The sequence below is a fragment of the Mercenaria mercenaria genome, chromosome 2 (genome assembly GCF_021730395.1).
Source record: "Mercenaria mercenaria strain notata chromosome 2, MADL_Memer_1, whole genome shotgun sequence".
Lineage (NCBI taxonomy): Eukaryota > Metazoa > Mollusca > Bivalvia > Venerida > Veneridae > Mercenaria > Mercenaria mercenaria.
Genome location: NC_069362.1, coordinates 11950023 through 11967018, shown reverse-complemented (window position 1 = coordinate 11967018; position 16996 = coordinate 11950023). Strand labels below are relative to the sequence as shown.

The following is a 16996-nucleotide window of genomic DNA, read 5'->3' as shown; positions in this document are numbered from 1 at the left end:
TAAGTGTGACCTTGACTTTGGAGCTAGGGGTCTGGGTCTTGCACATGACACCTCATCTCATTATAGGGAACATTTATGCCAAGTAATTTTAAAATCCCTTCATCAATGGCAGAGTTATGGACAAGACAAGAAACAGACCATGTTAACCTTTGACCTCTGTGACCTTGACCTTGAAGCTAGGGGTGTGGGTCTGGCTCATGACACGTCACCTCATTATGAGGAACATTTATGCCAAGTAATTTCAAAATCCCTTAATGAATGGCAGAGTTATGGACCGGACACGAAACATACCCTGTTAACCTTTGACTTATAAGTGTGACCTTGACCTTGGAGCTAGGGGTCTGGGTCTTGCGCATGACACGTTGTCTTATTATGGTAAACATTTATGCCAAGTTGTTTCAAAATCCCTTCATGGATGGCCGAGTTCTGGACCGAACACGAAACAGACCATGTTAACCTTTGACCTCTGTGACCTTGACCTTGGAGCTAGGGGTCTGGGTCTTGCGCATGACACGACGTCTCATTATGGTGAACATTTATGCCAAGTTACAGGGCCCTCGTTTGCCGATTTTTCCCCCCTCGAAATATTATGTTTTTTTCCCCCCAAGTGTAGAAAAATTCCCCCTCGAAAAAAAAAAAAAAAAAAAATCAAGAAAAAAATTGATACCCGATAGTCTTAGGAGCGTCTCGTAACTTAATGGACCTGATAAAGTTTTACTCAGGGGTTTCATTTGACCTGGGAACCATGATAATTGCCTGTGTGTCACGCGGGACCCAAAGACATTTTCCTTTGATAATCCTTCCTCTTACCAGTCATTTCCTACAGTAAAACTATGTCCACAATAAACACGTGTATTCAAAATAAACACTCGCGGTCATGCCCTCCTGCCTTTGATCTTCTGCTAAATTCCCGCCCTTTATCCTATGGACATGCCACGCTGATTTTTCTTTATCAGCAAGTTGCAGTGTGCGACATTAATGGTAGCCCGATCGCCAATGGCTACGAAAATTTGGCTCAGGCGACAGAAAATTGGCAGACCGTAGCCCGTCGGGCTATGAAAAATTCTGACGAATAAATTTATCAAAAAGATCAATGCAAACGTGGGAGCAAAATAGTTGCTTTGAAGCTTCAAACTTCGCTCTAATCCAATCTCAAAGCAAATTCAAGTCGTCCGAATTTTTTTTTGGATGCGCACCCGCTAATCTTTTGACAATTTGCACCATGTCAAAATGTGCGTTGAATACACATACACACTCGCCGATAGCATAATTTAAGCTCCGCCTACTTCAGGTACTTGTGCGATTTTCGCGAGAAGTGTGAAAGCAAATCAAATTATCGGTTTCACCAGAGACAATTGTAATAGGCCAATCAGCGCCGCGGTTACGTCTTTGACACTTAGCATTTAATTGTCAACACGTGTGAGTCGTTTTCTAAAGAATTGTCAATTACATATGCGATTAATTGGAATTATCGACACAATTATTTGGTATCCATGGTAAAAGAACGACATGTAAAGTATTAACTTCGTAAAACTAACTTTGAAGGATGAACTGATTTGAATACCGGTATGTATTTCTAGATTTGACACAGTTTACTTTCAGTTTTATTCGAATGAGAAACTGTTCACACAAGTGGTGACTGGGTATAAATGTGGATGGTAAAATGATGTAACTAAGAAAATGAATGGTCATTGAATCAATTCATAGCGTCGAGGTAGAAATATAAAAATTAATGGAGTCTTCCAACTTCTCCCTAAAGTCTCCCCACTTCTCCTTAAATCAGTTTGAGGGATAATTGACTTCTCCCAAAAACATAATGGGCCTAGCGAGACCCCTGGTCAGTCTACTGCCAAGCTATTTCTTGTCTACCATGTCTACAAAGCTGTTTAGATCTCTTTTCATGACTCTGTGTCTTTGACTTTCTGCACAATTTTGTGAACACTGTTTCAGATTTTGAAATCAATTCTGAAAAACTCATACAAATTTCTGAAATATATCAATATTCACCAACCTACAGCAGTATATTGAAAGAAATTAAATATTACTAGAATGAAGATCTTGTTCATTCTTGAGCGAAAAATTAGTGGGGCTACGAAAAATTCTGTCGGGCTACAAAAAATTGGAAGTCCGTAGCCCCATTGGCTACGGTGTTAAAAAGTTAATGTCGCACACTGAAGTTGTGTCACGGCGAGTAAACATAGGTAATGAGAATCAATGAAGTGTTAACATTAATTGATAAAGCGTTACCCGTATTGAGCCTGCACACTGTCAAAAAAGGCGCCAATTATTATCGTAATTAAGCGACCAGCTGATTACTGAGCATGTGAAAAGTGTCCTGCATGATTTCTTCATGCAAACTTTAAATTAGATCATTGTTTAATGATTGTACCTTAATATCAACGAGAAAATCCACAAATTTGAATGAATTTGGAAAGCAAAAAAAAGATGTCCGTTAAGGTATAGGTCCATGTTTCGGAGAAAAAAGTTCGAACGTCATCAAATCATAGAAAGAAAGCATTGTTTTACATGAAAATTTAACAGTGTATAAAATATTTATATTATTCTACAAAACCATTGTCAGTTTACTGATACATGTATCGAACTCCAAAAAGGGACAGCATGAAGGGGCCACACTTCTGGACAGTTGAGCGGCTTTAAAAACTCACCATTTTTAAAAAGCTGTTACATGTCTTCGTTTTGATGCATTTGCAACATTGTGCGAGTGTTTAAACTTTACATAACTAGGTAAAACATCGTTTTTGACTATTGTTTACATTTATTTCTTTACAAATGACATTCTTATTTAAAGGGGGACAACTCATTAAGAATATTTTAAGTATCCAACTCTGTGGGACAGAACAGTAAAACGTATATTGGAAAGATAAGTTGTGTGTCAAAATGCTGTTCATTTACTAAAAAAATCTGTTGTTTTGTGATATACTGCTAAACCTTAACGATTCTAATTACACCCGATGACATATGCAATTTTTCCAAAATTCACTACAAAAAACTTGACTTTCAATGCAATTTTTAATGAAAAGTAGCATCATTATTTGAGGAACTATCTCTGGTTTACCTTAGTGGACCAAGTAACTGGCAAAAACAACATTTCAGACGACATTCCAAAAGTGTACCAGTATCCGGATAGTACGTTTTTGGATACATTTTTATGTGTGTTTTAGCACTTTTCTGCTAACAAACAAAAATATTGAAGAAAAACCTCATCAAATTAAAATGAATTTTGATAAAAATTTATTTACAATATGAGATTATATGACCTGAAACAGAAATTGTTATTATGCTGTTACATGTTCTTGGTTGTAGTAGCTATTAATTACCTAATATTACTTTATAAGAAAATATAGTCAATTGTATCGATGTGTTGGGGCAGGACTCTTGTATTTTGAAAAAGGACCCTTCAAAATTTGGACCCAAGGGTCCCGGGACTCTTGGGTTTTCAGGTCTAATGGAACCCCTGGTTTTACTGATCCGTATAATACGCGTGTTTTTCAGTTCCCTGGATGCGTGTATGCAAAGTTACTTCCCTTCGAAAAAAAATGTCGCATAATGCACATCATACCGTAAAAAGATCACGGATGCAACAGGGGCGAAATGCGCAAAAATAGATTTGCTTTTTAAGCAGCATGCTCTCAAAAAAAAACAACTACTGTCACGGACACCGCTGTTTCATCAGGGCCAGTCATGCACAATCAGGTAGATACGATGAAGGGAAGCCCTGCTCCGGCTGCTGCTGAGACAATGTCCGTGGATACTGCTAGTGCTACCGATAATGACGACATGTGAACCTCGATTGGATGTCACATAACTGATTTAATAAAAAAAAAAATAAAAGTTGCCCGTTTTCAATAGATTATGTTCTGTACAATACTTTAGATATATTCACATTAGTTTGATATCTGTAATACTCAATTGACCTTAATTTAAGGGGTTATGATCAGATGGCATATCTCCAGAATGAATTCCCCCCTCCCTTGAAAACGACGTGAAATTCCCCCCTCCAAGGGCCCCAGCCCCAATCCCCCAAAATGTAGAGAGGGCCCTGAGTTATTTCAAATTCCCTTTATGGATGGAAGAGTTGCAGCCCGGACAAGAATTTACCGGACGCACAGACAGACAGTGCGATTTTAATATGCCCACCTTCGGGGGCATAAAAACATACTTTTTTGCTTTGGGAATGACTCCTTTTACAGAGGTAGCTTTATAGGAATAAAAGCCCTGGTTTGAATTACTTTAACCAATGAATGAATGGGGACCAAAATCACACACAAGACTTTCATAATGTAACCGAATGTGAATGGAAAAAGAGAAAATCAACATATTAAGGTCCTATCAATTTGTGTGCAATGTACAAATACAGGCACCCATGAAATATTATGTACTTACAAAGGTTGGATCTCTTCTTTCTTAAGAGTTCGCTATCTGCGAAAAAAGCATCCTTTACTGTCAGCATTAGATTAAAATTCTGTTCCTTAAGGTTGTCTAAGTCAGTTGTATTAAGCCATTTCTCACAACATTTCCTCAGATTGATCTCTTCATCAGTATCTGGTACCAACTCTTCCATCAATGCTGTCTGCATGTCAGCAATCACTGTCTTTATATAATAACATTAACACTGTTTTAAAATTACTCTATAGCATTTCACATCTCTTCCATGTCTAACTGAAATCCATCAAACCAAATCTGAGATGTAACTGGAGAAGGAGAGAAAATGGAATAGAACACTACACATGTAATATATAAAGGGAAATAAATCTTGTCCTACGTTAAGGTAATGTGACCAAAACTTGCAGGATGGCATTTTTCTACAGCAGTTAACATTTCTACCATGCATAATTCAAATACTCAAACCATGTCATAGATACGGACTGACAATGCCAAAACTGTATCCCTCCGCCTTTGTCAGGGGATAATACTGTTCTGCCGGCACACCTGCCAAGGTCCGGGAACAGTTGTTGAAGGTTTAGGGTTCGAACACAGAATGATCACAATCCAGGCTTAACATCTAGCAAAGAGACAAAGCTGTAATCCAGTCTACATATTTATTTTCATGTCAGGATCTTTAATATAATTAAATACAGCAAGAAGATTCAATGTAGAATAACATCTTCAGTAACTTTGGAAGCCGAGGTAGTCAGGTTACAAATATATAGGCTGTTGTAGGGAAGCTCTCCAGATGACCATTATAAATATATAGAAATAGGGTACCTCTCCGGTTTTCCTTCTTTTTGACATAAATATTAGTGAGTGAAGCTCAGTGGAGCTATTTATTTATCAGTAGAGAGTTGCAGCGTTCTGTACTAGAACTTTGGTGGAGACGATTGATAAAATAAAATGACCAAATTTCGGGGTTTATATTGTCTTGGAATATATTCCACTGATGTCACCAGTAAATGACATCAGGAGAGCCGCTCCACTTTGTTCGATTAAATTCGGAACAGGGAATCGGTAAAGTCCGTCGCGGTACGCGCTTACGGAAGTTATCGAAGTAACCGGAAGTAGAAAACCAATACAGGAGGAGCTGAAATTGAAACATACGATTGACCAAAATATTGAATTATTATGGGCTTATGTGGAAGAATCTGGGTGGAGCATCGGAGGAGTTGGATAAAGTAAAGGTAGATCTTTCGATTGAGACCGGGTTTTGTAAATGTCATGGTAAAATAAAGGGTAGAACGATGATAAACATAATCTGATACCTCGGCGTTCTCAGACAAATTATACATGCGGTTTAGAATAAATAAGTAGCCTTTCAAGGTCTGACGAGACGAGTAGCCTAACAATATTTATGCACTGACTTGAAGTTCAGCTTCAGTTCAGTTATTACAAACTGACTCTGAGCCACCCCACCCATCTCACCCCCGAATAGGTTGTTTTGTGAATAAGGGAAATATATTTTGAAAGATAGAGCATCAACTCAGCAGTTACTGAAGTGATCCCAACAAAAATTGGTGTGTGCATCACCCTATCTATAGTGATCTGTACTTGTACTAAGTTTCATGAAGATTCATTAATAGGTGCATATAGGTGCATCACCCTATCTATAGTCATCTGTATTTGTACTAAGTTTCATGAAGATTAATCAATAGGTGCATAGGTAAAACACTTTCTGAATTGTAAACATTTTCATTTATTTTAAAGCAAATCAAAGGGAAAAACTCTGCTTTTACTGGGTCAAGGAGAATAATACTACATGTGAGCAAAGGTCATGTGCTAATTATTTATTATGTAAGATTTGGCGATTCTAGCAGAAATACTACCGTATTTGAATTATAAACATTTTAATTCTCAGATGAATGGACAGCCGGAAATTGAAAGCCACCATAATATCCTTTCGAGTTTGTTATTATGGGGAAATTTGTGCCAAGTAATATTAAAATCCCTTGATGGACGATAATTATGGATCAGAAAGGAAAAAAAAACTTTCAACATTTGTCACCAAGTGTGACCTTAACCTTTAAGCTAGAGGTCTGGGTACTGCGCAATACAAGTTGTCTTATCATGGGTAACATTTATACCAAGTTATATTAAAATCCCTTCATGAATTGTTGAGAATTTTCGGATGAAGATCAGATGAGAACTGTTAAACTTACAGCACGAGCAAGAGTAACAAGAGTGCCAGAATGTCACAATATACCCCCATCATAGCAAATATACACTTAGCATCTGTATTTGCAAATGAAATTTTTATTCTGTGATTGTGTAGTAATTATTGTAATTCTCTTGTTTTCCCAAGTTCATAAAAAAACTCCTTACCAAGTAGTGATACCTTAAAGTACACCTACAATTTGACCATAATGGAAAAACTAAGACCACTTTTCTGTGGTACAACATAGATGTTACAAAAAAAGTTACAATATAAGTTTTTTAAAGTAACAACTAAGGGAAGTTAATCTAAAAAAAAAAAAAAGGATATCTAAGCCCACAAAAAATCCTTACCAGGTAAAGATAGGTCAAAATACATCTCAAAATTGGATGTAACAGGCATGTTGTACTACAGGAAAAAGGTCTTGATTTTTCCCTATGACTAGTAATAAACAAAAGGGCCAAGATGGTCCTAGGTCGCTCACCTGAGAAACACATCATAACAGTGTAAACATGTTTCCCAGATGACCCATATTGGAACTTGGCCTAGATTTCATCAAGGCAATCATTCTGACTAAATTTTATGAATATCCAGTGCAGAATGCAGCCCCTATTGCCTACACAAGGTTTTTCTTTAATTTGACTGTGTGACCTAGTTTTTGACCCTAGGTGACCCATATTCAAACTCAACCTTGATTTCATCCAAACAAATACTCTGATCTAGTGTAAAATGCAGCCCCTACTGCAGCATACACAAGGTTTTTCTTGATTTGACCTAGCATGGTTCATACAGAGTATCAGAGACAAAATTCAAGTACTTTTCAAGGACTTTTTACAACTTTTCAAGCACTATCTTTTTTAAAACCTAATCTGAACAACTTTTATTGTGTTCATCATGTAATGAAAAAATTAAACAACCATCACTTGTCACACCTTTGAAAATGACGTAATTGGATTGTAAGATTGATGTGATTCACTATTTTGCTGAGGTTTAACGCTTTTCTGGTGACTTTTTAGCGCAAACCCACTGATGATATGACAAAATTTTGTCACACCAAGTACACTTTGTTCTGTCTGCTTTATAGGGCTTCAGCCACTGTTTATATTCGTCCTTTGTCTCCCACTTACTTGAGTAAACACGTTTCTTTTTCTTACTCATGTTAATTCACTTGAAACACTCGCAAATAGCAAAAAACTGTGAGTTATTATTCACCGTGTCTTTTTTTTTTAAACGGAAACGGAAATACGTAAACAGTGATACAGCAGAAATAGCACTTTGTGTGAATATCGATATAATGCTGCCGTAGACCACTATCATAGCATACGGGGAAATCAATGAGTGGCCCGATCCGGAAATTTCAAGAATTTATTTTCATTTTCTCCGATTCATTTTAAGCCTTATAAATTCTTTTTGCAAAGCAAAGTTACAATGTTTTCAAGGAGTGATTTAAGGTCAAATTTCAAAATTCAAGTACTTTTCCAGGTTTTGTAAGTTTTTTGTCATTTTCAAGGAGTTTTCAAGGACTACCATCGAATTCAAGGACTTTTCAAGGCCTTTGCGAACCCTGCCTAGTGACCTAGTTTTTGACCCAAGATGACCAATATTCATGAAGATCAATTGAAAAATACAGCCTCTATGGCATACACAAAGTTTTTCTTTGATCTGACCTTGTGACCTAGCTTATGACCCCAGATGACTCATATTCGAAATCCTCCTGGATTTCATCAAGGCAATCATTCTGACTAAATTTTATGAATATCCAGTGTAATATGTAGCCCCTATTGCCTACACAAGGTTTTTCTTTAATTTGACCTAGAGACCTACTTTTTGACCCCAGATGACCTATATTCAAACTTGACCTAGGTTTTATCCAGACATTCTGATCAAAATTCATGAAGATTCGGTGTAAAATGCAGTCCCTATTGCATACACAAGCTTTTTCTTTGATATGACCTAGTGACCTAGTTTTTGACCTAAGATGACCCATATTCAAACTTGATCTAGAATTCATCAAGGCAATCATTCTGACCAAATTTATAAAGATCTATTGAAAAATACAGCTTCTATTGCATACACAAGGTTTTTCTTAGATTTGACCTGGTGACCTAGTTTTTGATCCTAGATAACCAATTTTCAAACTTTGCCTATATTTCATTAAGGTAATCATTCTGACAAAATTTCATGAAGATCTATTGAAAAACACAGCCTCTATCGCATACACAAGATTTTTCTTTGATTTGACCTAGTGACACAGTTTTTGACCCCAGATGACCCATTTTCAAACTTGGCCAAGATTTCATCAAGGTAATCATTCTGACCAAAATGCATGAAGATCAGTTAAAAAATACAGCCTCTATCCATACACAAGGTTTTTCTTTGGTTTGACCTAATGACCTAGCTTTTGACCCCATATGACCCATTTTCAAACTCAGCCTAGATTTCATCAAGGTAATCATTCTGACCAAAATTCATGAAGATCAATTGAAAAATACAGCCTCTATCACATACACAAGGTTTTTCTTGGATTTGACCTAGTGACCTAGTTTTTGACCCTAGATGACCAATTTTCAAACTTTTTCTAGATTTCATCAAGGTAATCCTTTTGACCAAAATTCATTAAGATTAATTGAAAAATACAGCTTCTATCGCATACACAAGATTTTCTTTGCTTTGACCTAGTGACCTAGTTTTTGACCTCAATGACCCATTTTCAAAACTGGCCTAGATTTCATCAGGGTAATCATTCTGACAAAATTTCATGAAGATCAGTTGAAAAATACAGCCTCTATCGCATACACAAGCTAAATGTCGACAGATGACAGACAGACGCCGGACATCGAGCGATCACAAAAACTCACCTGAGCATCAGATGCTAAAAAGTTACAATATAAGCTATTTATAGTAACAACAAAGAGAAGTAATTGTAAACTTGGGACCTGGTTCTTGGGCATGACATTCTGTCTCATGATGGTGTACAATTAAGCCAAACATCAAAATCCTTCCATGCAAGAAGAAAAGCTAAAGACAAAGTCATTCTTGTATGTGACCTTTGGCCTCTAAGTGTAACCTTGATCTTAGACCTAGAGACCTGGTTCTTCCACATGACACTCGTCATGGTGGTGAACATTTGTGCCGATTACATCAAAATCCCTCCATGCATGAAGAAGAAATGATCTGGACAAAGTTTTCATTCTTGTATCCTTTGACCTCTAGGTGTGACTTTGACCTCAAACCTAGGGACCTGGTTCTTGCGCATGACACTCTGTCTCACGATGGTGAACAATTCTGCCAAGTTACATCAATATCCCTCCATGCATGAAGAAGATATTCTCCGGACAGTCATTTTTAAATTTGACCTTTTACCTCTAAGTGTGACCTTGACCTTAGACATGGGGACCTGGTGCATGATACTCCATCTCATGATGGTGAACAATTGTGCCAAGTTACAGCAACATCCCTCAATGCATGAAGAAGATATTCTCCGGACATAGTCTGTGGACGCCGCCCGCCATCCAAGGGCGTTCCCATAAATTGTACGTCATTCAAGGGCCATTATTCTGAAGTACCCAGGTCGATTTGGCTAGTTATCAAACTTGGCCAAGGATTTATGGTCAAACACATTTTGTTCAAGTTTGGTGAAGATCAGATGAGAACTGTTTCGAGCTCGGACAAGAGTAAAAAGGCCTATTTTCGGTAATTCAAGGGCCATAACTCCGATGTGCCTGGGCCGATTTGGCTTGTTATCAAACTTGGCTGAGGACTAATGATCAAACACATTTTCTTCAAGTTTGGTGAAGATTGGATGAGAAATTTTTGACTTAGAGAGCGGACAAGATTTGTGACAGACAAACACAGACAAGAGTAAATCCATATGTCTCCCACATCACTGTGTGGTGGGAGACATAATAATACTATATCTGGGCAAAGGTCATGTGCTAATTATTTATTATGTAAGATTTGGTGATTCTATCAAAACTACTGTTTGAATTATAAACATTTTAATTCTCAGATGGACAGACAGCCGGAAATTGAAGCCACCATATCTTTTCGCCTTTGTCTCATTATGGGGAAATTTATGCCAAGTAATATTAAAATCCCTTAATGGATGATATCATAATTATGAACCAGAAAGGGAAAAAAATCTTTTGACATTTGGTCACCAAGTGTGACCTTGACCTTTAAGCTAGAGGTCTTGGTGATGCACAATACAAGTCATCTTATTATGGGTAACATTTATGCCAAGTTATATTAAAATCCCTTCATGAATTGTTGAGTTACAGATTGGACAGGAAAAGACAGGTTGACATTTTAAAGCTTCAAGTGTGTTTCTTTTGGGTTTTACGCCATCTTTCAACAGTATTCAATGACTTTGACCTTCAAGGTATTGCACTTTGTCATCTCATCCAGGGGAAAATTTGTGCTGATATTTAAATTCTGTCTTAAATTACAAAATTATGGAATGGACAGGCAAAAAATGCTATTAACCTCTGATCTCCAAGTGTAACCTTGACTTTCGAGCTTCAGGTCTGGGCGTTCCACATGACACATCGTCTCAATATAAGGGTACATTTGTGCCAAGTAATATTAAAATCCCTTCACGAATTGCTGCGTTACCAACTGCAGTGTTCATTCCAGAATTTTTTTAAGTGGGGTCAAAGGGCCTAATTAAGGCAAAAACTTGGGGACATTTGAAAAGAAGAGCTGTCACTAATGGTGACAAATGCCCCTGCAGCACCCTGACCTTTGACCTGGTGACCCCAAAGTCAGAAGGAATGGTGTACTCAGTTAAGTCCTATCAGCATGTGAAGTTTGAAGGTCCTGGGTGCAGTGGTTAGCGAGAAAAGTGCCTTCATGCAAAAGTTAACGTTGGCCCCTGTGACCTTGACCTTTGACCTAGTGACCCCAAAGTCAGTAGGTGTGGTGTACTCAAGAAGTTTGAAGGTCCTGGGTGCAGTCGTTTGCGAGTAAAGTGCTTTCATGCAAAAAGTTAAAAGTTGTGACGAACGAATGAATGAACTAACGGATGGACAGTTGAAAACTAATATGCCTCCCTTCGGGGGCATAAAAACAGGGGTCACAAAAGAATAACTGTTTTACCCTTAATGAATAGTCCAACTAATCCGATGCATACAATTAGTTTTATATTGTGATGGTCAAACTCTAACTGCAAATGTCAGAAATTAAAAAGCAGCCATTCAGCAACAGTAAGCTTGTCTACCGTAATAAAAAACTGTATTTTTAACACTTTTGTTACATGTAGCTCAACGTATTGCTTTTGCTCTTCTAAAAACGTAATTACAAGTCATAATATTCTGATCGTTATTGAAACTTAACCATGGAAAGTCCGACAGCCATTTATTTTACTACGGAATGAATGTTTGTCACCTGATTCTGATGCCATTGGGTGATTTAGCGGTCTCAGACAAGTAATCTTTCTTTGGACTTTGTTCTCCATCATCTGCTCCCTTACAGAAGCAAGCCTCTTTGGCGTACATGCTGCGTATTTGCTGTGTATATGCCGCGAACACAGTAGTACGCCAGAGGAGTACATTTTACATACACCGCATGCTGCATACTATTTCGAAGAGTATACAGCATGTACGCAGCAGGTCACTATTACACTTCAAGTACGCAGCACAGACTCTGAAAATTTAAGGAGTACACTGCATGTATGTAGGAGGGACTTGTACAAGAAAATAGTACACTGCATGTACACCACAGATACTTTGAAATTTGTGCAGTACACTTCATATACGCGGGAAGGACTTGTACAATTTCTTTTGACATTTATACTTAGTTTTTTTTTATAAGTTAAAGTCTGAAGTACACTTCATATAATTATGCGGGAGGGACTTGTTCATTTTCTTTTGGTGTTTATACTTAGAATTCTTTTAGGTAAAAGTCTGAAGTACACTTCATGCAGGAATGATTTGTACATTTTTTTTTTGGAAGCAAGAACTTGATTTCCAAGTAACTTTTATCTTAATAGCATAAAATAGTTCAGATTATTCTGAACAATGAAAATTTGCCAAACTATTTGCAATGTTCATTTGTGAAGCTTACATCTAAGTGATTTCTGAGCTGCACCTTGCATGCAATGTGAAGTAACACCTGTATATGCAATTATAATGAAAAATTGAACAGTGAGCTGTGTCTTACCCATGCTCCTCAGCATTTATGGCAGATTTGCCATATGCTTTAAGTGTACTTGTTACTCTTAATGTCCAAAGTCGAATTATGGGGCATTTTAGGTCACTATTTAAACTGTTAATTTTAAACTAAATATGGTATTTTTGAGCATTATGAATTTTGTTTGATTTAGAAAAGGCTGCACATGCACAGTAAAACCTGTTCACAGCAGTTTCGCCACAAGCGTACATAGCATGTACGCCACAGGAGTATACAGCATGTATGCAGCAGGAGTACACAGCATGTACGCAGCAGGCTCATTTGCATGTGAAAAGTGTATGTGCCGCGTACATGCTGCGTACTATTTCTCCGGTGTTCTTCCCAAGTACTAGATTCCTCCAGCGTACATCCTGTGTACTATGTAGTCCACAGCATGTATGCAGCAAGTAGTACGCGGCAGAGCTCATTTGCATGTAAAAAGTGTACTACAAACGTACTATCGGTGTATGTGCGGTGTATATCCTGCGTACTATTTAAAGTCCTTGATTTCAGTACACATCATGTACGCGTCAAATACATTGTATGTACACAGCAAGAGTACGCGGCAGGCCTTTTTCTTCTGTAAAGGCTGTTTTCGGACATTTTGAGAAAAACATAAAATTGGATTTCTTTTTCTCCGAATCATGACCGCCATTGCATAGCAACATTGTAAGCTGTCTTTTATTAGGCGACTGGAGACTGGCTACTATTTTTACATCGACCAATGAAACGGCTCATTACATCATCGGAAGAGTCGTTTTAAATTCACAACTGCTGGAAGTCGGCCCTTATTGCTAATCGTAAATGTATTTAATACTTTGTTTTCTGAAAATGTGTGCGCCCATTGAGAGCTACAGGGTGAACATTTATGTGCCTAAATGGTAAAATACGCGCCAATGGCCCCGTGGCGCAGCCTAGAATGAACTCTGAAATTAGACAGGAAAAAGCCCTGTTGACCTCCAAGTGTGACCTTGCCTTTGAGCTAGGGGTCAAGGTTTTATGCATGACATGTCATCTCATCATGGGAAATATTTACGCCATATAATATTAAAGTCCCTTGATGAATGACCGAGTTATGGACCAGACACGCAATTGTGGACAGACAGATGGAAAAGTACAATCCTATAAAGAAGTTCCTTGACCTTTGAGATAGTCAGTCTCATTGAGTTTAACATACATGCAAAATATAAACAACATTCCTCAATGCATGTCACAGTTATTGGTCAAGTAAGCTTTGATGACCTTTGACCTCCATGACCTTGACCTTTGAGATAGGAACCTGGGATTTGTGAATGACACTCTGTCTCAATGAGGTTAACATTCAGGCCAAATATAAACAAGATTCCTCAATGCATGTCAAAGTTATGGGCCGGACAAGATCTGACATGACCTAAGACCTCCGACTGTGACCTTGATCTTTGAGATAGGAACCTGGGGTTTGCACACAACACTGTCTCAATAAGGTTAACATGCATGTCAAAGTTATGGTCCGGACAAACAAATCTGGACGGACAGACGTACATACACAGAACAGCCATTTGGACAACTGTCTTCGCATTTGCAAGCAGGCTTGAGAAAAAGCTACAGTTTGGTAAAAATATCATCAGTAGGTTTCCACTTTTTAGCTTACCTTGTCCAGTTGTGCCTGTAGTGCTTTAGGAAGAACTTTTATAGCGCTACCCAGCAAGTACAAGGTCTCCGGTTCATAATTTGTTCCAGAGCTGAAAATGATATACTTGTTAGTAACACTGTATAACTCTACAAATGCCTAACATTCCCTAGGATAATGAAACTTTGTTTACAGATCAATATTCACGTTTCTGTAGGACATCATTATTACATTATAAAATACAAAGCATGTCTGTATTCAATGCATATATGGAAAATACTTTTTGTTACACATAAAACAATAATAATGTAGCAGGGTTGAATTTTAGTAGCTTGTAACCTAAAATGTCAATATGATTTGCAGATTTCACGCTACACCGGATTTGACAGTGTTATTTTTTACAGCGTAAGCATACAGTATTTAGTAGTACTGTAGAGCTGAAAGGTTAAAATTATCTACAAAACAAGTAGTGATTGGTTGTAAAGGGTTCAGCGTAGTAATTTTCGCTAGTGTAGCGGGAGTTGAATTGATCAGCTGACTGTACGATTGATAGTGAAAGGCACAGGACTGTTTTTTGTAGGGAACACTGTTGTTCCATCCTGGGGTCTTAGACAAACTTAGAGATGTTGTGCAGCATTTAGAAGTATGTATCTGTTATTTTAGAATGTATTGCTTTGTCAGCTTCCTGTAATTATTGCTGTTTTACGGTTTTCATGTTGTTCAGTATTAGAGTTGTCATTGGTCATATTCTGTCACTCGGTTTGCAATGCCGCTCTCTCTAGAGCTGCAATGATTCACTTAAAGCTCGATTCAATTCGATTTTGATATCAAATATGTCGATTCGATTATTTTCGATTTGATTCATTTTCTACTTATTGCTGCTATTTAATGTTTAAAGGATGTTTAATCAATGCAATAAATATGAAAAACTAGGATAGTAATTCATCAAGAACAAATTTTAATTTTAACTTCCTGTTGACATATTTTAAATAACAAAAAAAAAAACAAGAGGACCATGATGGTCCTGAATCGCTCACCTGCCCCCACATGAACTGAGTATGATGTCGTTTTTTTTATTATTTGACACAGGGACCTAGTTTTTGAGCTCATGTGACCTACTTCTGAACTTGACCTAGATATCATCAAGATAAAAATTCTGACCAATTTTCATGAAGATCCATTGAAAAATATGGCCTCTAGAGAGGGCACAAGGTTTTTTTATTATCTGACATAATAACCTAGTTTTTGAAGGCATGTGACCCAGTTTTGTACTTGACCTAGATATCATCAAGGTGAACATTCTCACCAATTTTCATATAGACCTCATGAAAAATATGGCCTCTAGAGAGGTCACAAGGTTTTTCTATTTTTAGACGTATTGACCTAGTTTTGACCGCATGCAACCCAGTTTCAAACTTGACCTAGACATCATCAAGATGAACATTCAGACCAACTTTCATACAGATCCCATGAAAACTATGGCCTCTAGAGTGGACACAAGTTTTTTTCTATTACTTGACTACTGACCTAATTTTTGTCCGCATGTGACCCAGTTTCAAACCTGACCTAGATATCATCAAGATGAACATTCTGACCAATTTTCATGCAGATCCAATGAAAAATATGGCCTCTACGGAGGTACCAGGGTTTTTCTATTATTTGACTTACTGACCTAGTTTTTGACTGCACGTGACCCAGTTTCAAACTTGACCTACATATCATGAAGATGAACATTCTGATAAATTTTCATGCAGATCCAATGAAAAATACGGCCTCTACAGAGGTCACAAGGTTTTTCTATTATTTGACCTACTGACCTAGTTTTGGACTGGACGTGACCCAGTTTCGAACTTGACCTAGATATCATCAAGATGAACATTCTGACCAATTTTCATACAGATCCCATGAAAAATATGACCTCCAGAGAGGTCACAAGGATTTTCTATTATTTGACCTACTGACCTAGTTTTTGATGGTACTTGAACCAGTTTTGAACTTGACCTAGATCTCATCAAGATGAACATTCTGACCAATTTTTATGAAGATCCCATGAAAATATGGCCTCTAGGGAGGTCACAAGAATTTTCTATTTTTAGATGTACTGACCTAGTTTTGGACCGCAGTTGACCCAATTCGAACTTGAGCTAGAAATCATCAAGATGAACATTCTGACCAATTTTCATGCAGATCCCATGAAAAATATGGCCTCTACAGAGGTCACAAGGTTTTTCTATTATTTGACCTACTGACCTAGTTTTGGATCGGACGTGACCCAGTTTCGAACCTGACCTAAATATCATCAAGATGAACATTCTGACCAATTTTCATGCAGATCCCATGAAAAATATGACCTCTAGAAAGGTCACAAGGATTTTCTATTATTTGACCCACTGACCTAGTTTTTGACCGCAGTTGACCCGGTTTCTAACTTGACTTAGATATCATCAAGATGAACATTCTGATCAATTTTCATACAGATCCAATGAAAAATACGGCCTCTACAGAGGTCACAAGGTTTTTCTATTATTTGACCTACTGACCTAGTTTTGGACCGGACGTGACCCAGTTTCGAACTTGACCTAGATTTCATCAAGATGAACATTCTGACCAATTTT

The 16996-nt window shown here is 37.6% G+C and overlaps 1 protein-coding gene across 1 annotated transcript in view; it reads right to left on the bottom strand.

The window, feature by feature from the left end:
* The window catches only part of LOC123563181 (uncharacterized), a 93961-nt gene that overhangs the window by 31022 nt on the left and 45943 nt on the right, over positions 1-16996 (bottom strand). Inside the window, exons 13-14 of the mRNA XM_053524442.1 lie at positions 14403-14493; positions 4405-4612 (exon numbers count right to left, since the gene is read on the bottom strand). Coding sequence (XP_053380417.1) covers positions 4405-4612; positions 14403-14493 — 299 coding nt within the window. The remainder of the gene's footprint in view (positions 1-4404; positions 4613-14402; positions 14494-16996) is intronic.